The sequence below is a fragment of the Solanum verrucosum genome, unplaced genomic scaffold (assembly GCF_900185275.1).
Source record: "Solanum verrucosum unplaced genomic scaffold, falcon-dt-bn FXZP01000261.1, whole genome shotgun sequence".
Taxonomy (NCBI): domain Eukaryota; kingdom Viridiplantae; phylum Streptophyta; class Magnoliopsida; order Solanales; family Solanaceae; genus Solanum; species Solanum verrucosum.
The window spans coordinates 3,667,952-3,692,379 of record NW_026019969.1 but is presented as its reverse complement, the minus strand read 5'-3'; the positions used below and the strand labels follow the sequence as shown (position 1 = coordinate 3,692,379).

At 36.1% G+C, this 24,428-nt stretch overlaps 1 protein-coding gene across 2 annotated transcripts; it reads right to left on the bottom strand.

The window, feature by feature from the left end:
- Positions 1-749: 749 nt before the first annotated feature.
- LOC125815599 (DNA gyrase subunit A, chloroplastic/mitochondrial) lies at positions 750-23,765 on the bottom strand. 2 transcript variants are annotated; one of them, XM_049495106.1, is made up of 27 exons: positions 23,188-23,765; positions 22,291-22,360; positions 22,107-22,172; positions 20,149-20,250; positions 19,488-19,532; positions 19,300-19,398; positions 19,074-19,160; positions 18,353-18,423; positions 17,284-17,392; positions 17,125-17,187; positions 13,174-13,239; positions 12,942-13,030; positions 11,860-11,908; positions 11,487-11,573; positions 10,091-10,184; positions 9,868-9,938; positions 9,684-9,773; positions 9,099-9,224; positions 8,849-9,006; positions 8,475-8,556; positions 8,235-8,399; positions 8,053-8,154; positions 5,822-5,958; positions 3,305-3,425; positions 3,102-3,156; positions 2,900-2,999; positions 750-1,074 (listed from the first exon to the last, which is right to left on the bottom strand). In XM_049495106.1, the coding sequence occupies exons 1-27, from the start codon at positions 23,634-23,636 to the stop codon at positions 951-953; spliced, it is 2,877 nt and encodes a 958-aa protein (XP_049351063.1). In that variant the 5' UTR covers positions 23,637-23,765; the 3' UTR covers positions 750-950. The 2 variants fall into 2 exon arrangements, with proteins under 2 accessions (XP_049351063.1, XP_049351064.1); XM_049495107.1 differs by having other exon boundaries at positions 3,305-3,419.
- Positions 23,766-24,428: the final 663 nt, after the last annotated feature.

Genomic DNA, 24,428 nt, shown 5'->3' with positions numbered 1-24,428 from the left:
TGGTAACTGCTCGTTCCTTTCCAAAATAAAGAAGGGGAGTATTTACATCCAAACATGCGATAATCATCACAAATATCCTACTAAAAATATTCAATATCTAAAATGACAAGAAATATATAGATTTTTTAACGATCATATTATGGGGAAAAACTATCCAGAACCTCCAACAGAACATGGAAAATCATTGTCTGGCGTATCCCAAAAATTCTCAAAGGGCCTTGCTATATGTTTAAGGGACAATCTCAAAGTTCATCTGTTGAACTAAGAACATACAACACTAGACATAAAATTATCTTCTGTATATCAACAAAACTTCACTCTTACAATAAAGGGGTCATTTGGTAGTGTATTACTACCTTGTTTGGTACTCTTTTTCAACCTATGTATAACTAATGCTTGCATTAGTTATACACGCTATTGTGTATTAAGGTGTTCATTGCTAATACCATGTATATCTAGGTATTATCAATGCAATGGTTTTAATGCATGCATTAATATGATAAAAGACCCAATTACCCCTCAAAACCTTTTTTACATCTTTTCCACCATAAAAGTCAAGGGTATCTTTGTAAATAATTTTTTTAATGCATCAAACTAAACAATGCATTAAAATAATCTATGTATAATTAATGCAAGCATTATTCTTATACACTCTACCAAATGACCCCTAATTATAGTAACCATTTCACGATGATCTAAACTACCTACCTTATATCTTTGAATGGGGGTAGGCAGGCAGAAGAACTAGAGACTAGAACAATTGACACAGATTAGATCCTCCCTATCGGGTAAAAACTGATAGATCTCCCCAGCAACCATCAAAGAGGGATATTTAGAGAAGTACAGAAGTGTATCTACAAGATTACATCATCAGCTGTACAAAACCCATCATCCTACAGCTACTCACGCTGCAAATAACCTGCACGTTATATAGGTCAAATGTAGGGACACTATGCTTCTACTGCTGCTGCATCTTCCACTTCAGGATCTGAATCTGAATCGGCATCTGCTGCTGAGATCATCGAGGCTGACTGAATTTTCCCAGCATGCTCAAGACGCATCAAAATTACTCCTCTGGAGAATGGTATGAGAGAATATATTAGAGACTAAGTAATATCTGAGATATTAAGCAAAAAAATAAACACCTGAGATATTGATCAGAAGCCAAAAGCACTTCAGTGTACTATTGTTTCTCCGTAATACAGTCATTTTCTTATGAAGTTATTCAGCATAACTCAATCACAAATGAAATTATGTGCAACTAAGCTATTTAAGGAAATCTAGGTGATTTCCATTTGTGAAATAGAGAACAATATAGAGTGCTTCCGTAGCCCCTCTAGGCTGCATCTTGTTTCTCTTCAGTAGATACAAGGGGAAAACAGAAAACCAGTACCACAGAGTTAATGTCTAGTTGCTTGTGACTCATGAAGTTTAGATGATGTAATATTATATATCTCCAGTTATTTGGATACCATGACAATCAGTCTGACTTTTTTTCTCGTGGCGAGTTATTTTGTTAAAACGTACAGTGGAGGTACAGAATATGTACAAGAGATGGACTTAAATTTCTTAAGAAATAATGATATTTATTCCAACGATAATCAGAATTTATGGGGCTTAGTCATAAAAGCAAAATATGAAGAAAGTGACAATTGGATGACAAAGGAAGTTACCACTCTCTATGGTGTTAGTTTATGGAATCCATCCTATCACTATGGTATGAATTCAAACCAAACACCAAGATTAAATGGTTGCTGGCTAAGTAAGCTGTGTTGACACAGGAGAATTTGATGAAGAGGGGGATTACACTGTGCTCTAGATGTTTTTTTGTGGGTTAACTGCAGAAATAGTCTATCACTTTTCATCCAGTGCAAGGTCACTGGCCAATTGTGGAGTCTATTCTAAGGCTCAAAACATCTCATGGGTCATGCCTGGTAGAATGGCAGGGGGCCTTATACAGTAGGGAAGTAGCAGGATTACAAGCAAAGAACAGAAGCAACTGGAGAATCATTCCTGCTACTATTTGGTGGACTATCTGGAAAGAGAGAAACCTTAGGAGTTTTTGGGAAAAGGGAGAGTAATAAGCAGCAAGTAAAACTGAATTGTATTCTAAATGGCAGTCTCTATCATTGATGTTTTAGACTCATTATTATAGGGATAGGACAGTGCCTTTAGAGTTCATTATGTAAATATGGTTTTCAGTTACCAATCTCAAAAAAAAGTTACACTTTGGATTTCTAGGTATTAGTAATGCAAATGATTTAATACATGCATTAGCATTGTTAAAGACCCAATTACCCTTCAAAAGCACTTTTACACCTTTTCCGTCATAATTGTGGAGGAAGCTTTTATAAATAAATATTTTTATACAATACATACTTTTCTTAATACATCAAATCAAACAATGCATAAAAAATATTTTATGTATAACTAATACAAGCATTACTTATGCAAGCTTTACTAATACATTCTATTTAGCATTATTTTTATACACTCTACCAAATGACCCCTTAGTTTCCACCATTATCACTCTCCTATGCACAAACCCCTTTTTCTTTTTCACTCATCAACTTTTCTGGGTCTTTTGTTGGCTGATGTTAAATCATTTAAATATTAGTTTTCGAGCAAGCCAACTGACCCAAGCTTCTAGCCTAAAATGATTTTGAGCTTTCACAGAACTCAAGATGGTATTAAAATATAGTCAAACTACATCCCTATGAAAGAACCAAGGACAATAAGACTCCTGGCAACAACAACAAATAGATCTTTAGCCTGTAGGCACTCTAATAAAAAGGTAATCAGCATCCCAAGAATGTACTACTGCAGAAATTGTATACTTGAAAAACAAACTATAGCACTACAGATCAAAGAAGACAAATGCTACAGGACACTGACATACCTCGCATACCGGGACTGGATAGATATGTCCCGAACTTTTATGCGATTCACCGTTCCACTCTGGCTCACAAGAACAACTTGCTCGTCACTCTCACCATCTTCTGCTTAAAGCGTTTCAATTATTTATTATTACCACAATATTTGAAGTCTGCTAGTATTCAAAACATTCAAACTACGCAGAAGAATGCAAAGGATTACGGTACCTCCAAAGGAGAATCCAACTACGAATACTGCTGCCAGGCGATCTTCAGATGAAAACTGAATAAATGCATCAGACGTATTAGTTGACTAAGCTGAACAAAGATAATAAAAATTAACCTCCCTCCTTTTTCCTACGAAGAGAGGAAAGGCAGTGATAAGGATTTTTATCTTTGATTATACTTTCGCTTATAGCATTATGGTGTACCTTGTAACCAATTAAACCGACTCTATTCAAAGGTGATGCGCGGAATCTGCTAACTGGAACTCGTTTCCCATAACCGCTTTCTGACACAAACAGCAGCCATGGGCCATTCATGCTCCTTCTACTAGTACACAGCATATTGAAGATAAAGAGAGTGTTACAAACAAATCAAAGAGCAATAGAAAAATAAGGCAGGCTTTCAAAACAATTGATGCAAGACATCTGTTTTTTTGGGCAACAAATAGGCAAGACATGCTGGTAATAATAATCATTTTTGGAGAGCCGATGATGTTAGAAGAAGCAGCCTAGGGGACAAAATCAACCTAGAGACTACCAGAGATGCAAAAAGCATAGAAGAGTACCCGTCAGTGCTAACAGTGCAAACTACAAGTAAAGCGTTAACTTCAGCAAACAAAGGCACTAATGATGGAAAAAAATGTATAATGCAAAAAAAAAAAAAAACTATAAACACACTAATTAATGGAGAGATAATTAAAAAGAAACCACAGTTGAAGTAAATTATGTGAAGTAAAAACCAACTTCAGTTTCTGATTAAAATGAAAAGATGTATTTTCATTTCTATAGTGACTAGTTTTTTAAACTAAATTTCTAGTTGTTAATGCGTAATCAGAAAAAAAATAATTTCTAACGTTTTATTAATAATTGAGATATCATTTGCCAACAAGATATAATGTCTGGTGCTACCCTCTTGAAGAAAAGAAATTTTATTTTGATGTGGGACACAACCAACAATACTTGAGAAAAGCTTTCTTCTAGTTAGTTGTGTGGCATGGTGAGTCCCAAACTCCCAATAGCCATTTCACTTGCATGTATGTTCGCTCTCATTCACACAACCATTTCTTTCCTTTTTTTGATGAAGTAAGAGAAATTCATTAAAAGGCATCAATAAGATGCAGTAGTACAACTTAACCATTTCTTTCCTTCCTCCTCTTTTTTGTAATTTTAATTGACAATGGTAACTGACCTCTTTTTTGTAATTTTGTCAGAGGGCAACCGTTTTCCCTTTTCCACAAAAAGAATGAGCGAACTCTTCATATACAAATTCTCTCCTACTTCCAATTGATTTTCCTTTAATTATCATTAAGTACCATTTTCGCTATTCCTTGAATTTCTTTCTTTTGTGTGACCAGATTCTCTTAGTAAGTTTCCTTAGAAAAACACTATGTATCCAACATATTATTTTTATCAAGTGAGAATTAAATTAAGAACTGAGGACAAGGGACAAAAAGAAAGATGTTGAGCACTTTTACTTTGACTGAAAGAAATGAGTTTTAAGTTTTTTTTTTTTTTTTTTTTTTGGCGGGTTGGGTTGGTAGCTTAGGTTGAGTTTCTTAGCTTTGAAAAGGTAAAGAACACAAATAATAATGAAGTAGCTGAGAACGCTTCGGTTCCAAAGCCGAAATGCTGCATTCTGGTGTGAAACAGTGAAGTTCAAGGGATACACTCTCATCCTCTTTTTTTCTACATGCACTCCTTCACAAATTTAAAACTGTATTCTTCCTCTTCCAAGAAAAAAGGAAGTACAAAAAAACAGAAGATCCACAAAGATCAAAGACAAAGCAAAGATCATAACTTGAAAGGATTTTAAAGAATATCTTTTGAAGGAAATTGACAAATTCAGAGGATTATTTCCAGTTCCAGATTCCCTTAGATGGAAACATAATACTGATGGGTTGATTGTATAAGCTGGAAATCATGGGTCAAGCTGGAGGCAGCATGGGCCCATGGATAAGGTGTGGAAATGCTTGGTTCCAACTAAGGTTAAATGCTCCTCCTGGAAAGTGATCAAGCAAGACTCCCTAACACATGAAGCTTTACAGAAGAGGAAGTTTCAGATAGCCCTAAGGTAAGCAGAGACAAACAACCACCTTTTTCTGCATTGCAAGGTGATTGTTCAACTCTGGTCCCTTTTATTTAACCTCACAGGAGTCAAATGGACCATGCCTGAACATATATCAGACCTACTCAGTACTTGGATTAGAAGAGGAGATAGCAAATCACAGAAGAGATGGTTGAGAGTAATTCCTTCCTGCATCTAGTGGACAATTTGGAAGGAAAGGAATCGAAGGTGCTTTGAGGACAGATTTAACTCCATGCAGAAGATAAAGGAGAACTATATTGCAAACTTCCATTTTTGGTGTAAAGAAGGAAAAATAGATGATGTAATTCAGTAGATTTCCTAGGATCCTTGTAATTAGTTTGCGTTTCCTAGGCTCATTGTTGATAGTTTTTTGGAGGTGGTCAGCATTGCCCTTAATATAGAGGATTACAAATTACAAATTTTTCAAAAAAAGATTTTAAAGAAAGTTAGATGATGTACTACAAAATCAAACACCCTTTTACCTGCTTTATTCACACTAAATCAATTTCAGCAAAACGAAACCATAACAAGTCACCCGACCTGGTTTCCATATTACTTCAGGCTTAACCGGGTCTCAAGCTAGCCTTAAACAACAATCAAGACAACTAGGATATACAGAGTGATAGATGAAAGATTACTTTCTTTGATGAACTGCCAAGGTCATGTCCAGTTCCTTCTGCAAAGCATCTGGTATAATGTCCATGCTAGCCACTTTATCCCCATCTTTTAGTCTCATGGCAACAGAGCCTCTAGTATTTCTACCAAGAGCTCTTATCTGAGCAGAAATTAACAGTAAATGAAGGAAAATAAATTATCAGAAGAATCAAGAATAACTCCAGTAACAGGTAGACGTAGAATAAAAAAGTGATACCAACACTCTTACCTACTTCATTATAGAAATAAATCCACAATAAGATTGAAGTTAGAAAGTGTGCACATGTAAGTACTTACCTAAGTAGTAAAACATATATTTATCACAATCCAAAAGCGAGAAAAACAAAAAAGGAAAAGGGGAACCAGATCTCTGAAGACAGCTGCAAACTATACAATGCCCTTCTTTTTATCAAGTAAAAGTGCTTTCATTCATAAACATGGCCATAACTAGTTAAATACAAGGGGTATACCGTATACCAAAAGATAAAGAATCTACGATAAAATATGGTTATCTACAAACTCTGCCCAATAGTCTATACAACCAGGAACTTTATATGTGCACCAAAAGAAAATAAGAGAACAGAGACTACTCAGCCGGGAGAAACTCGACTCTACTTCTAAAGCTCTCATATTTCTCTTTCCAAACAATCCACATTAATGTTCGTTAATCTTTTGCACTCTAGCTTCGTAATCTAGGTGATTGCCTCTATAGTAATTCAATTTTTTTGCCTTTACTTTCTAATTTGATTAGAATTTTTTTTTATTTTGATAATTCCAAAAATCTATTTCATGTTCAAAATAATTTATCTGGGTCATTTAGTTATTCATCATAGTTTAATTCAATTGACATCAACATATCTTGGTATATCACAACTAGATCTTTAATTTTTATTAGACAAGAAGTTCATTAAAAGAAATTTTTTAGTTCCTTGAAAATACCTAAATTCTTGGACAACACATAAGATTTTTTGGAGGAAGCTGCATATATAACTTGATTATATATTTCCTTTTTTTCTCAAAGAGTATTTGATTTGGTACTATTGTTGGAATATAGTCAACCTAAATGTCTAGGATGCTTATGCCAGCTGGTTATTGAGAAGACTTGACAAATCCATTAGAAATATCTGGTGAATGATCCCAGCAGCCATTTTTTGGAGCCTACGGAAGGAGAGAAACAACAAATGTTTTAATGGAATATCAACCTCTTTTTGCACTCTTAAAGCCAAATGTCTAGCTGGTTTATTTAGCTGGCACTTTTTTGCCAATGTAAACAGTGTGGATAACTTTTTGGATTTTGTTAGTCCTCTAGTACAGTATAGAGTAGTAGAGTTCCCTTTTGACTGTTTCACAGGTTTTTGCCAAGCTAGCTCCATATACTTCTGTTTGGAGCAGTTTTCTTGCACTGTGCTTTTGTAACTTTGCATCTTCTTGATGCTTTCTAATATCATTAGTTACTTTTACCAAAAAAAAAATAATATATAGTCAACCTAATATGTGTTTGGAAGTATATCGTCATGTATTTTTTGACAAAGGTAAAAATATTGTCATGTATTTTATAAAAGGCCCAACAAAAACCGAATAAACTAACAAAAACCAAAGCAACAAAAACCCACTTGATTGGTTTTGTTTCCTTCTAGGGAAAAACTGAACCAAACCATCAATACCCCCAACCACAGCATTGGAACCCTTTAAATATCCTTACAAGACAGCTCTCTATTCATCATCCAGCACAAGAGACTTCCACTATCTCAATTCCCTTAACTCACAAAAAGAATCGCATGGGTTACCATTTACCAACAAAAAAGATCTCACCGAAGAGATGCAAAAATAAATCTATTTCAGACATTTATGTTCCATCTACCATGAGAAAGCAAACTTTCTACTTTCTTTAAATAATCTCACTTCAAATTATGTATGTACCTCAACTGATTAAGTACAAAAACTGCAGCTATGTACGACAGGTAGGCGACCCTTGCTTTTTCTCTCTCTCTCCCTCCACACACACACACAGATTAAGTATACCCAGTTTGCTGATTAGAATAAGTACAAATATTACTTGATTCAGATCCTGTAATAGAATCTTATGCCAAGAACAAACTTGTTTCTGCATGAACCGAAGCACCAATTTATTTTGTATTTTGGCACAGCAGCACAACAAACAATAACAAAGACTGAAAACAAGGTACCCATGAAATAAAAGAACAAGAGAGTTTACATTTGCACAAGGCGTTAAAATCACCATTCCATTTAGTGAAGCCATTGCAACAAAATCATTATTTGAGCAACATTTCACCCATTTTAATTCATCACCTGGGACCTGTCAGATCAAAGTATCATGTCTGAGCTTGCTTTGGGACCAAGAATCCTAATTCAAAGGAAAGAAAAGAGCTGACTAACCAATTGAATCGCAATTATTCCTGTAGACCTAATAGAGGCAAAATAGTTCAATGATACTTTTTTGATATATCCATTCACAGTAAGCATCACAAGATACTGATCTCCCGCAAATTCGCTCACAGGAATAATTGAAGTTATTCTCTCGCCATCAGACAAGGACAATATCTGATCAAGGGAAAGAATGAGAAATTAGGAATGAAGGCAACAAGTCAAGCTTTCTGTAGATGGTAAATATTGTACCTGAATTAAAGGAGTGCCGGCTGCAGTTCGGCTGCATTCAGGAATCTTGTAAGCTGGAGAAGAGTACACGGTACCTTTATCACTGCCAATTATCAAAACAAACACTGAAATAAGAACATCCGCATGCCAATCATTGGCAAAGTCATCCACTAACATAGAACTGAATAAAATATATTGAGGGATAACAATGATGTAATTAATGAGACAATGTAACAGGATTGTAAGGATACAAAATCCACTCAAACCAAGTTCCCTCTTCCATAAATATAAGTTGGGAAAGCAAAAATTGTCGGAAAAACAATTATATTTTTGCTCCATTTTATATGCTGAAAAAATCTAGTAAACGTAGGTAAAAAAGGTGAAAGCAAGTTTACCTAAAATAGAGAACTTTGTCATGGGCCCGGCAAACAAGGAAATCAGACATGGCATCATTTACTCTTAATTTACCAACTGATTTGCCAATTGTCCCGCGATTTTGTAGATTAAATGTGTCAGGTTTCATCCGTTTAACATAGCCCTTCTCACTAATTGCCTGAAATGAAGGAGCAACAGAAATAAAAACAAAGTGGAAAGGAAAAAAGTAACACAAAACCTTGAAACCTAGACAGCGCACAGGTTGATTACCAGTAGCATTTCTTCATTCGGAATCACGTCTATATCTTCAAGATTACCGCTGTCTGTATCCTCTAACTGTGAACGCCTCGGAGTGAAATACTTGTCCTTTATTTCAAGTGCTTCTTCTTCAATCAACTGGTTGTTCATATTGCAAAAATTGAAAAGCAAGGAGACAAATGTCAACTAACAAGGTAATTGAGTATCACTACATTATATCTGAATGGTATTGTAAAAGGAGGTGAACAATCAAAATATCAATATACTACCTAACAGAAGCACCCCGCCCCACCCCTAAATTGCTGACAAACACAAATGAAGAAAAGGAGCAATATCCGAAATGAATTAACTTGCTAGACAGTAGTAACAGGTCGCTTCTATACTGTATTTTGTAAGCTGGGTATTTCTATTAGATTGTTAAAAAAATTATGTACGAGTGGAAGGAACATAAATTTGACTTCTTGACAAATAATGGTACAATAACAACCAATAAATAGACAAACATCTGGCATCTTGATTCTTCAAAAAAAACAAAATGATAGAAGATCATATCTAAGCTTGATAAAAAAAAAGAAAAACCAGTTCTCATGAGGCTACCTGGAGTATTTGCTTCTTACTAGACAAAAGTTCCTCTAACTTGGAAATTTGCGCTCTCAAAGATTTCCCCTCATCAACAAATTTATTTCTCTGCATTACCGATACAGAAACAGAATGTTGGATGGAGTTCAATAACAACTAAAGCACCCATCATCAAATTTGCAAATGCAGCCTTATGACATACCTCGAGTGCTGTAAGCCTTCTCAGGCTTATATCTAATATAGCTTCAGCTTGTTTTTCAGTCAATTCAAATTCTGCAAGAGCAAGTTGATAAGAAATTTTGGCAGTGATTTCCTGCTGTTAGAAAATTATAAAAGAAAGGCAAATACAATTTCCAACACAACTATGAGCAGGCGATAGTGAAAAATCTAGCAACATGAAGATAATATGTCAGTAATACTGTTACCTTTTCTCAAATTGGCAGTTGCGAGCGCATGGCTTGATGCTTTTCTGATTGTATTGATGACCTCATCCAAGTTATCAAGTCCAATTATAATACCCTTAAATCACAACAGTGGAAGGAGGGGGTATATCAGCACCTTTATTCATAAATTCAGCATATTTCACTTGAGAGTTGAGTTATGCCCAAAACTTCTAAAGAGAAAAGAGATCTAAATTGTTAATAATGTATTATGGAGGTACAATAAATCATCAGATGTCTAGATGACTTGATAGAATAAAGATATACCTATTTACACGGGCCAAACACATACTGATTTTTGAGAGAAGTAAATTGAAACTACTCATATAAAATTTGTCCAATATATGACTATCTAACCTAAAAACCTTAAGCTTTCAAATGTTCTGACCCTAGCATTCTAGAGACTTATTAACACGCTCTCCCAAAGACTGTAAACCAACTAGAGTTTATTTGTTAAAGATACTTGAAAAAGAGAAGTAAATAGTTACAGGAATGGTTGCTTGAAAAACTGTCAGAAAATCACCTAAATGTCCTTACGACAGAGAAACTCAACAAAAAGTTTCAATTGCCAAAATTTCATAGGAAAATTTGCTGCCAGACCAGAGTCCGGCAAGAGGCATTTTTGCCAAAACTGTCGCAGGAAAAAAAGTATGGCACTTCCAGAAAAGTGATCAGAAATAGGCACTTGCCATCAAATGGTTACTGGAAGAAGGAACGATCCCGAGAAGGAAATTACAGAATGGAAAAGAACTTTTTTCCTGGTAACTGGCGTAAGCCTGCCTTCTCGTAGGCAGAACCTGTTTAGGCCTCTTTAAAGATAGTAGAGGCTCAGACACCATGTAGAGAAATAAGAAAAGCAAATTACCATAAAGATAAAATGGAGAGTACAAGACCCACCTATTCCTAGGTGTCAAACACAATCCTCATATGATATTTGTCTGATGTGAGCAATATATAGCTTAAGAACTTTACGCTTCTAGTATTTTAATTCTAACATTGTACAGCTTCTGATGAAGTGCTTTGGTTGTTGCAATATTTGTTTTTGTTACTGTTCCTTTTTTTAATTCTAACAGTGGGATCTCACTGGGCATGTTGTTGTTGTTGTTACTGTTCCTTTTTTTCAGAATACTAGTAATATTTCCCTATTATTTGCCATGTCTTCTTCACTTCTGGACTTTCTTTTTCAAATTGCTCTGATATGCTTTATTTGAGCCAAGGGTCTAACAGAAATAGCCTCTCTACCTCCACGAGGTAGGGGTAAGGTCTGCGTATACTCTACACAGACTACACTCCCCAGACACCACCTGTGAGATTACACAGGGTATGTTGTTGTTGTTAAGACTTCTGATCAAAGAGGGGGGAAAAGGACAAACTAACATACCTCAACAATATGGCTTCTTTCTTGTGCTTGTGAAAGTTTATACTTAGCCCGCCTTTCAACAACAGAGCATCTAAAATCCAAAAATGCCTGCCAGAAACAAAAAGGTATAACAATTAATGCATTGATGATACAAGTCAAAGATCACCTTGATTGTAATTATCAAGGGACATCAAACAAATAACATTAAGATATCAGAAGACAAAATGTAGGTGAATTATATCAATTTTGGACGGAAAGAAAGAAACAAAAGGAGAAAAATAGAGATGATTACAGAAAAGGCAAAACTTACACAATCATGCTTAAACAGTCTTTAATGGAAAGTGAAATTATATACATACAGACCATTCATCATATTATAGGAAACATTTGTCACCTGGAGCAATTCCTTTAACCCCATCAGCTTCGGTTGACCATTGAGAATACTGAAGAAATGTTGAGTGATAAGTAGTTAGGTAGAGGTATGAAACAAGTATGGATGGCTGTGAGCAACGTAGAATTCATTACAGTCAAGCAACATATGGACATATACTAGTTAATAATGTCAAATTTTGAGAACTCAGTTGCAACCAACTTCATTTCATATGCCATTAGTATGCTATAAATATCAGCTTAATTATTAAGAGGGGCATCTTCAGCCTACTATTACCTATAGAGGACTAATAAATGCAAGTACTTTTTTTTCATGGACAAACATTTTCATTAATGCAAATATGTCAAGAGAAAAGAAGATAAATTGACTTCTGCTCAAATAAGAATATGTCAAAACGTCATTAATACTATTGATAAAAGTGATAAAAGCTGGAAACTGAAAATGCATCTGGCAGTACATCGCAGTCGGACAGTACACCAAAACCTTGGAGAACAAGAGAACTCAAAAATGTCTCGTGTTCAATTAACTATGCCAAGAGTCAGGCATGGAGAAGAAATTTCAAGCAGAGAGAGCATAATAGTCTAGAGCTATCATATGAAGCTTAATATTTTAGCTTGAATGTCAGAAGAGATTAACTAAAATAAAGAAAGTTGACTGTTCAGTTTGCTTTCCAGTGTAATATGGACCTAGTAATTGATATGGAAACCTTGATATATTTTGTGGGTTCCACGCACAGAGAGACAGGAACACTTTTGCTTTCTTGCTTTTTGGAGTTTACTTCTTTAGCACCATCTTAGTGCTGAAGACATCAGTAAAATTGACCCTTATCATTTACCAAAAAAAAAAAAGCAGCAAAAACAGAAATCAAGAGGCGGAAAGCTATTATTATACTTCTTGAAGAATAACTTTCAACGCCTCTGATATTGATATCATAGGACTTTGGGGCAGTCTATAGGGGAAAACGCCTCTATCATGCAATTGGTTACAGGGGGAAATCTTATTGTAACAGACTGATCCAGATGCTGGAGTTTCCTTCTTTTGCAAACAAAGTATATAGCCTCTTAAAGGGGGTGATAATCACTTACCCGACCATGTTGCAACTAAAACTGGATTGCAGAGCAGTAAGACGGTAAAGATTATTCAACACGATGGCTGGATCAGACCCTCTTTTAAGCTGGAAAACAATTAAAAGCCAAACGTCAATCAGTGCTAAACATTAATACATTTTAAAAAAAATATTTAATCATTACAAATGAGCCATGGAATATGATGACATGGACAAATTGGGGAAAGGGGGAATGTTAGTGTTCTCACTACCTCAATGACTACACGCATTCCTGATCGATCACTCTCATCACGGATATCACTTACTCCTTCCAAAGTCTGGCAAGAAAGGGAACCAAAACAAATCAGGTGCTGTGTTCAACTCTTGACCAAATCAAGATATCAGATGAACTTAGAAAATAAGAGCACATACCAGCAAAGCTATGTGTATTACTAATGAAGATTCAAACAAACTTTAAAAGAACTGCTGAAACTACATATTTAGACACTAAATTTAGGAAAGTAAGGACCCCATGCTTATAGAACGTTACAATTACAATAGGCTAAGAAATTTGATTTGTGTCGAAGTTTAAGAACCAAGGTAACAACATTGCAGAATCAGTATATATCAAGGGAGATGGTGTGAATTTTGATATACATCAAGTATAGATGGCATGTGTATTCCCCACAAAAGAAGGAAGAGAAACAGGGATGCTTCCCTAAAGAAATCTGCACTCTTCAAAAGTGTTAGAGATTCTGCTCCCCATAAAAAGCCGTGTCAGAGAGAGAGGGTAATTCTCTAAACATAGAATATTATTGCTTAAGGAGCTCCTTTACACCAGATGGAAATAACTAGCAGTCAACAAAAATAAGAAAAGCAACACCAGCTACTCTATACAACAACAACTACTATGCCTCATCCCGACCAAGTTGGGGTTGGCTATTTGAATCCCCATTGACCATGCCTCATTTAAGCAAACCATCTACTATATAGCTTATTCATTTTTGTAGACTGCCCACGGTAAAAATGGACTCCCATGTTGATAACCATAGAAAAATGTAACCATTAAGTGCTTCAAGATTCCAAAGTGCCTTCAATGGAATTTATCATCTATCATATTTCTGCATGAGACTGCTAAAACATCTACCTCAAATTCTCTGTTGGCTGTCTGTCCCTTTTTTTTTTAAACTGGTAACTTTAGTCTATATATCCACAGGTATACTACAACAAAAGTGTAGTTCCCCTTCAAAAGTGTTACAACTTACAGAATAAAATATTCTTAGTCTAAACTGCTGTTAAGGATGCATATGAGAGTTGGAGTCTATGGAAAGTTGACAAAGCCATCAAGAAGATCTGGATTATGATACTTGCTTGTATTTTTTGGTGTATTTGGTTAGAGAGGAACAAGAGATGTTTTGATGGAGAGTCAACTGCTTTAGGCATTTTGAAGACTAGGTGCACTGAAAATTTGTTTAGTTGGACCAACTTGTATCCTGCTGTTAATGCAGAACAACTTCAGGATTTTACTAACTCATTAGCTCTGGCTTAGATAGTTTGTATAGTTAGCCAGAGATTTTTTTGTAAGCTCAAATGCCATATCTTGTAAATTTTGCATCTTCCTGATGCTGTTATTAATACCACTTATCTTATCAAAAAAATAATCTAGCACATCAAAGATGTCTTCTGTCCTAGTTAATACATCTTGTTTACACCAAAAATAGAAAAGAGCTAAGCAGTCCATCTTGATCTTCTGTAAGCTATTCTGCCAATTTTCAAAACTCCTGTTGTTTCTCTCTTTCCAGATTGTCCACCAAATACATGCTGGGACAAGTTTCCATCTCTTCTCCTTGTCAGAAGCATTGCCATCTCTATTCCAGCTGCTCAGGACTCCTTTAATGCTCCCTGGTTTCTCCCATCTTATCCCCTTTAGACAGATGAACATTCTCCATAATTGTTCCGTCCATGTACAATGCAAGAAAAGATTGTTAATTGTCTCAGCATGTTCTTCACATAAAGTACATCTAGAAGCCAACTGATAGCCACTTTTCTTTAGATTTTCATTAGTCAAAACCGCTTCTTTTGTCAATAACCACATGAAGCAGTTTACTTTGTAGGGTACTTTTGGTTTCCAGATGCTCTTCCATGGCCATTCCATCTCCTGTCCAGCATTCTTCTTGAGTTCCTTATAAATTGAATTTACTGAGAATTGACCTTTGGTGTCATTCTGCCAAACTAATAAGTCCTTTTTGGTGAGGTTGCTGAAAGATCCTACTGAATCTTGAAATTCTGCCACTTTGTCTATCTCCCAATCCTGAAGGTTCATCCTTAAGAACAAATTCCATCCTTGTCCAGTCCACATTGTAGCCACAGTGGCCTGTTGATGTTGGCATAAAATGAACAATTCAAGATGCAACTGTTTCATAGGGACAGACCCATTCCACTTATCCTCCCAGAAGGATGTCTTTGACCCATCTCCCACTTCTACCTTGGTTCTGTGATATAGCACTGGCCATAGGTTTCTGATTGCCCTCCATACAGTGCATTTATATGGAGTACTTATAATTTTAGTCATCCATTTATCTTCCATGCCATATTTTGCTGTGATGACCTCTTTCCAGAGCATGTTATCTTCATTTGCAAACTTCCACAACCACTTCATCATTAGACTCTGGTTTTGTTTCCTCAGATTTCTTATGCCTAGGCCTCCGGTATTTTTACTCACAATCAGTTCCTTCCATTTAACAAGACGAAACTTCTTCTTATCTTCACTGCCTTGCCATAAGAAATTTCTTCTAAGAGCATCAATGCTATTAGATACATTGGCAGGCATAGGAAAGACTGACATCATATAAGAGGGTAATGCATCCATCACACTGTTAATTAAAGTCAATCTTCCTCCCAAGGACAAGTACTGACTCTTCCAGTTGGTGAGTCTCTTTTCACATTTCTCCAGGACCCCATTCCATATGCCTTTGGACTTGCTTTCAGCTCCCAAAGGCATACCTAGGTAAGTAGTTGGAAGCTCCCCAACCTTACCTCCTAGTGTTCTGGCCAGAACTTCTGTATTAAGCACACTATTGATGGGATAGATGAAGCTTTTCCCCCGGTGCAACTATCCCTTTGTTGAGTCAATAGTAGTTGTATACAGAATAAACAGTAAAAAATCCACAATTTCCCAGTCCATTTAGCCCCTGTAATTATTTTTGTTGATAACTGTGGTGTCCAGGCCAACTTGCGGGCACTTCGGCTAATTCCAACATGCCACCTCCCACCAACAACTGGTTCACAGAGGATGGACGGAGACCAAATAGGCACAATAAGTGACATCTAGGTGGTCATGTAGCCCCACTACATGGTATCACTGTGGCCATGGCAGCAAGCATCTACTTAGCATTGACTTATTATATGCACAGATAAAACAGGCAAGATCATTTTTTAAAATCAAATAGCAGATATGTCAGAAAGGAAGGATATCAAGATAACAAGGGTGCATGAGAAAAGCACAACAAGTTTATTCTTCTGAAAGAAAGGAAAAGACAACAATATGCATTGCTCATCAGAGTAAAGTATATCAGTAAGTGGATTTTTTCCTTCTTACACAAAGAGACAGGTAATAAGTGGAGAAGGGAAACAATAACATATGCCACTAAGTTAGTGGCACTAACCAACCTAACACATTGAACATTTGTTCTCTTCTTCCGGAAGGAGCTTGGTATATAAGTGGGAGAAGGGTAGAGAAGCAGGCTCATGCGAACATGTGAGCCAACTGGAGTTGCACCAACTAATAGCCTGTTTGGGGAGCCAACAGTGTGTGTATTTTCAAGGAAGTGCTTATTTTACAGAGTTGAGGTGTTTGAAAAAGGCTTTAGGAAAAGTAAGTGCTTCTGAGTCGTAGCATAAGTTGCTTTTCATTTTTTTTGATAATGTGGCATAAGGTGTTTTTCATAATTTGAAAAAAGAAGATTTCCCCCAAAAAAAAAACTTTTTTGAAACCTTGGTCAAACACAAATTGTTGCTCTAGTATCCGCAAATGTGTTTTACAATTTGATTACCAAACACAAACTGCTATCCTCCAAAAGTACTTTTCACTTTTTCGAAAAGCACTCCTGGCAAAAAGCACTTTTCAAAATAAGTAGATTTTGTAAGCTTGGCCAAACATGTGATTAATCACAGGAAATCCCTAGTTTAATAACAAAAATACACGTTACTAATCAGAAAGTTACCTTATTTTCCACAAGATCAGCAATTTTCTCAACAAGGGACGCTTTGTTTGTTTGATAAGGAATCTGTTTCATTTATAAGAAGCAAATATCAACCCAGATTAAAATTGCAAACAACATCCACTTCTAACATAAATATACTAAAATAGCAGAGATAGGAACCTCTTGGATAATTATTGCAGCACGTTTTGTCTTGGCGTCGAGTAATTCAATATCAGTCTTCCCTCGAATTACTACTCGTCCTCTTCCAGTCCTATATGCCTCCAAAATTCTTTACAGACAGAGAATATAATTGGTCACACTGTTCAATGTTGCATAAATCAAAGACCATATGCTTCATTTCTCCAGGGATCTTAACCTTCCTAATGAAAGGAAACAAAAGAAAATCTCTAGGAAGATGGACTCTCAGTTCTCACAAAACAAGAAAAAGTACAAGGGCATGGAAATGCACCTCAAACTCTTACGAACCAATAGGAGAGAACAATCAGGTTATCAAATTTTATCACTAGCTTAAAAAAAGGATGATCTCTCAAGAAGTAGATTGCTATCAAAACATTGAAAAAGCAGCAGAAGAGCCATGAACATAGCACTGATATAAACTAAGAATTTCTAACAAAAGGATTGCCAAACCAAATGAACTTTTTTTATAAGTACATCTAGGTTCATTCCTTTCCACTGTGTAGCCATGAAATTACCAAACCGCCAAACATCTGAGAATAAAATTTATTGTTTAACACATTCAGATAAAGGGCATAAGGAACGATCAAGCAATTTTCTAGCTGAGTAGATGCTTTAAGCACTATATGACACCCTAGCCAACCATAAATTGTTAAAGGAAAACTAAAAGCTAGGTGGTAAAACCGACTATGTTTGGCAATTATAAGAAACAACTACCACAGGTACCTATTCTGAAATATGGCAAACTAAAGATAAGGGACTAGACACATCTAAGACCCATTTATACACTAGACATACATGCATCAATTTTCAGATTTGTGTTATCCACCAAAACAGCAGTCACGTGTCAGAAGTCTTAGAGGATCTTCCAAGGAACTGTCGCAATAAGGGGATTTTAAGTACTAAGCTCATCCAAAAGTACAAAAATCAACACTACTCCTGCTTATGTAAAGTATCCATGAGCTGAATCTAGGGCTCTATGATATGTTCTCTTCCATCTTTATGAGTAAGTGGCAAGTGGGAAGAGAAATAAGTAGGAGCTCAGAAAACCTACCCAATGTTGCCCATAATTATTCCGCCAGTTGGGAAGTCAGGACCAGGCATGTACTCCAACAGTTCTTGCAGCTAGATAGAAAACAAGAAGACGGTCATCACAGTCTTTACACAATTAAGTATAGAAAGCTCTGGTGTTCAAACAATGGTCTAAAGCTATGAAATGATTCCAATTTCAACAGTCAACCAAACCCCCAGAAAGGAATGGAACACAAAACAGACAACTTAGAACATTTTGAATAAAGAAGGTTTGCATATTACAAGATTCAGTTATATTCTGAAGACATAAAAGCTCCCAGTATATGAATGCTCAAAATTAGACAATGATTATGTACATAATCCTCCTATTATGCAAGGCAATAAACTTCACACATGAACTACACGGGAAAACAACAAATCCAGATGTATAAATCAGAATCTTACTTCAAGCCGTACAAAAGTAGCATTTGGCACCTAAAAGCATAGCCAAACAACAATGTTTTTTGTTTCATAAGGTAATGGGTTGTGAAGTTGATGACCAGGGTTATAACACAAAAACCAAAATGGAAATTAATATAAAATTGGTATAACAGAAAACAAACATTTTGAACACTTGTCTGTCCACTCTTCTTTTTTCATTGCAAAGGAAAGCAAAAAATGATTTCACACAAAAAAAAAAGCAAGGAGGAGGCAAGAGGATATATCCATAATCCATGAGCATGCATCAAGAGGTATATGTCTACCGTGGCTTCTGGATTATGAATCAGTGCAGATAGCGCATCCACGAGCTCCCCAAGATTATGGGGGGGAATATTGGTAGCCATGCCAACCTGAAAACAGCAGAGTGTGGAAAAAACTTATCACATTTGAGAAATGCTACTGAAATTTAGTTGCCCGCTGGAAACAGGATATTAGAATATGGGGCCATAAAAAGATACTAAATAGCTAACAAGTGAGTCAATGATTCACCGCAATCCCAGAAGCACCATTTAACAACAAGTTCGGAATACGAGCAGGAAGTAGCGACGGTTCTTTCTGAGAGTTGTCGAAATTTGGGACAAAATCTACCTGCAACACATCAACCATAGTGTAAAGAAACCCAAGACATAACATCCGTCCACAGTAACTTATTACACGTTTTAAGGAGAGAAACTGACTGTATTCTGCTCCAGGTCTGCTAATAGCATGGCCTCAGTGAGTGCCTGAGAAAGAACAATGATGAGCTTAATATATGTTACCAATTTCAAAAAAAACATTGATGAGCTTAATATATTTCCAAGAGAATGTTAATGAAATTGTAACGACAGTAATAAACATAGCCGTTTGGAACAATTCATCACTATTATTTCCCACAAGGAAGTAATATCAATAATTTAAAAGCATAACCCGGAAAATTAAAAAAAAAACTTAAGCCAAAAAAGTAATTAGTGACGTGATAAGCATTTATTAAGATCCTTCAGAAGTAAAAACTTATGCAGGTTTCGGACATCAGTTTCACTATGACAAAGAAATCTGCTACACAGAAAAACAGACAGAGAATTTTTATCTGAACTATGTACTCATATAGCTGAATTTATCAAAATTTAAGACTTTTGAACGGCGATAGAACCTATATTTCTGACTAGATTCAGGAAAAGATAGGAGATCCTAGTTTTTATTCTCTACCACTATCAAACACAGTCTATGCATGAGTCTCATTTGTACATACTCTTAGCCTTTAGGATTCGAGTCTCTCGGGATTTATTACGAAGCAACGATTTTCAAATGGATAACACAACCAAAGATTCAGCGAACATATAAAAGCTGAGTTTAACCTACTTCCAGACGGCATTCAGTGTACCGCATGGCCGCAGGAGGATCTGCATCAATTGAACCAAAGTTTCCATGCCCTCGAATGAGCGGAGACCGCAAGGAAAAATCCTGAAAAACATTATATATATTTTTTTTAAGAAGGTAACTTGTATTATGAACAAAAGGAATACTCAGAAAGGTATTCCAGTAATACTTACAACAAAATTACAGAGGGAGGGGTGTCCCTACTAAGCTTCATAAATAATCTAAAATACTAGGAATCTAAACATTATATTTTAAAACTTACAATAGAAGTAAATAATACCCAGTAGCCAAGCACACTGCAAAACGTAGAGCAGAAAGAACCTAGGCCAATTTTTTCACAAGGTAAATATAATTAATGGAAGGGAAATCCCCAAATACAAGTAGTATATAAAAATGTAGAGAAACCAAAACCAAAATATGGTTCTCTACAAAGGTCACCAAAATCATATATGCCAAAAAGGGCCTCATGGGTACACCCAAAAGAAACTAGAGACAAGAAGCTACTCCTCACATGTGCAATCATTTTTGACCCCTTCAAAATCTCTTTTATTCCACTCAATCCAAACTAACCATTAATTGCTTCGTTGCTAGTGAAACTACATCCCATGCCTTGGGTCTTCTTCTCCTTCTTCTGAAAACCCAGCTATACATTACCTCCTTTATTGTTCTTGGCAAAACCCACTGTATTCCGAACCAGTTCAGGACCTCCACCAAAGGTGCTACCTACTTGACAATGTAATAGTAAGTGCTGCACATCCTCTCCTGAACATTTACACATACAACACCAGCTGACATGTATGATGCTCCTCTTCCTCAAATTCTAACAGCTAATACTGCTCTCCAAGCAGCCAACCACGCAGAAAAAGAAAAAAATACTGGGTGCCCTCAGAATCCCAATTGGAAAATGCGGGAAATCCACTTTAATGATCTAGCCCAAGCATTTAATGATGAGTTCTATGGTAAACTCAAGATATAGATACTCGGGGATTATTTAGGTCATAGGAACTTTCCAGTCCTGCAATTTCATTTTTATGAGCACCACCAAAACAAACTTATAAAGAGACCTTGTCCAGCAAGATCTACATAAGCTTTCCATTAGATGAACTACTTTTAACATTTTACAGGAGGAGCTAAAGCAGTTTGTCACCCATTTTTTCAGATGTACAAATACATATCCTCTTTCAAGAGATAGATTGACTCTTTGGAATCTCCTAAAATCTTCTCTGCCAATGGATGACCTACTGACTTCAGATAGCATGCCTATTTCTCCCCGTCAACACCCCACCTTGCCCCAATATATATAAAAACACCTCACAGGAACTCGTAATTATTTTTTTTGAGAAAGCGGAACTCGTAAATTTTTATTGAGAATATATTTTTGGATTTACAGCAGGCAGAGGCTGAGCTTTTATTCTCGCAAAATATATGCTCATTCAGAGATGAAGATCAACAGAACAGACTGCTTCAGTTAATTTTACGACAAAAAACTACTTAGCCTACCTTTTCTCCTTTAATTTTTTCTTGGTCCTAGACTCCTTACTCATGATTTCTGAGGTTCTAGAGTTTAACGGGAAAATGAATTTAGGACATTAATAAGGTAGAGTGTGGTGATCTTTATGAAAAAGGGAAGGTAGGGTGTTTCTGCAAAAAGCATTTATCAAAAAAAAAAAAAAAGAGCCAAACAACTAATCGATCATTCAAAAGAGCTGCAATACCAAGTTAGTTGGGAAGGCATTATGAATAATCTGTATCCATTGTGCTCTAGTTAGATATACTTTTCTTTCTCAAGAAAGCTTCTATATTGTACCAACACTAAATAATTTGTCTTCAAGAAAAGTTAAAGGTTTACCATCAACACTAATACTTGCAAGCATGAATCTATTATACAACTATTGGACATTGATAATCCTTTTGTAAGAGTTAATTTATTGGAACATTACCTGGGCCATTCGGACCAAGGAATCATAGACTGCATTGTCTCCGTGAGGATGAAACTTACCAAGCACCTTAAATAGGAGAAAAACGCAATAAGATACTTGCAATAGGGATGGCATGAGAGTACTTCCAGCAGATAACCATTCATTTATCATGTATGTGTAGGAGAAAGAAGAGATGGGCTACAACCTCTCCAACAACTCTTGCACATTTTTTATATGGTTTCTTGGAAGAAAGCCCCAACTCATGCATTGCGTATCTGTAGCCAAAATAATGATAACTTATAAATCCAGTACAGATTCAAAGGATAGGTAGGCAAATATTATAGAAACATCCAATATAAGCAAAGAAAGCTCTACCAAACAAACCTCTAGTCCACACTTTCAAACTAGAAGTTAGTTCTACACACTTGCCCGTGATCAACATGAATCAGATGGAAGACTAGGCTTGCGGGTATATTCTTTTAGAGTAAAAGTTTGTTCATAGCAAAAGTGGGATAAGGTGTATACTTGGAAATGCATTACTCATATACGTTTTCAGAATTGAGTGAGTAATATTTCTTTTAATAGTTGTGGTGTCCGGGCCAACTTGCTCACATCTCTAATCCCATAGGATACATGTCAACTCCCACAAGCATAGGTATCATGTAATTCAATCACCAAGGCTTTTTTTTTTTTTGAGAAAGTTAACATTTTATAGACAACAATACACCAATGGTGTATTTCAGTAGTAATTTCAATCACCAAGGCCTGGACAACTGAAATATCATATTGCTCTCCTCTACCCTACTAAAACATTACCGCTTTCCATAAGTCAAAACAATTTTATGTTATTAGGTACTTCTTCTTATATTGACATAGAAAAAATTGCTTTAGGAGTATATTTATGCATAGCTTCTAGTCATATCTACAATTTCTTCCCCAAATAAAGTAACATGTGTCTGGTTTAGAGAATCACCAAAAATAAGAAACAAAGACTAGCGAAACTAGAGTAATTTTTTTTCCATTCCTCCAAAATGAGCTTTAATACCAATATCCCTTCGGGTACTTCCATCTATCCACACATTTCTCAACTAAGAAAACTCACAGTATTCGCCTGTGCACTGGCTTCAACCCATCCCTAACATCAGGCAAAGCGCGACCCAGCAGCACTGACATTGCATAAGACATGTATGCCTCAGTAGCCTCCTTGTGAAGCTCGGTATGTACAATTCTCTCCCCTCCTCCTCCTCCTCCTCCTCCGCCCTCATTTCCGTCTCTATCTCTGAGAATAACACTTCCATTACCTTCATCTCCAACCTCTTCCTCAGTGACTTTCCGGCGGGCACTTACCGGTCGGACTTGCTTCCTCGGCGGAGTCACTGATGAAAGAAACCGGAGCTCCGACGAGGCTTTTCGGAGCCCCGAGACGCGGGATGGTATTGCAGTGAAAGTGAAGTGGTGGTGGTAACAGCGTAATAGACGAATGCCAGTTGAAAAGGCCATGGGATTGGATTGTACAAATGAGGTTTGAGGGTTAAGCGTGTGAAGTTTCATGCATAGAAGCTGAAGAAGTTCAGCTGTGTTGGGGACGAAGATATCGGGAACTTTGTCGGATTGAAGTGTGCTAAAACCCTAGTGATTTTGCAGAAGGGTTTATTGCGCGCCAATATTTGGGACCTTGGCTCGAGGCCTATCTTATGTGGCTTTTTTCTCAAAATTGGGTAAATTTTACCACAATTACATATGTGAAATTTTAAAAAAGAAATATTTCAAATTTTATATCGAAATATGATTCACTTAATACTTCCAACTAAATTGGTCCCTTAATGGTAGGCCACTTTATAAAAAACATTTATTAAATAATTAAAATGATATTTAATTTTTAAAAACAAGCTTTTTTTTTATAAAGTAGATCAATTTATACTAACTTCAGAGAAAGTGTACTTAGGAGCCAGAATTCCTATCACTGGAATACAAAGAATGAGTACTAGTATCTATTCTATTCTTAGAACTAGAAGGATGATTAGCATTAGTTGTACTTTTATTACCAACATTACAAAAACATTATATTCCGAGCAAAAAAGTTGTGAACTAATCACATAAACATCCTTGTTTGTGTTGGACGGAACATTTGCTATAATTCTTGATTTAGTAACCCCTCCTTGATCTGTTTCTAGGCGATCCATAACCAAATTAGGAGATTGATGCTGCCACCATTCATTAAAGAACCAAAATGCGTCATTTTGTTAGCGACTTCATTTTGCTCTCTGTACACATGTGCAGGTGGTGGATCATTCAGGTGGTTGAGGAGGTGCCTACAATCATAAAAAAATTGACATATGAGAG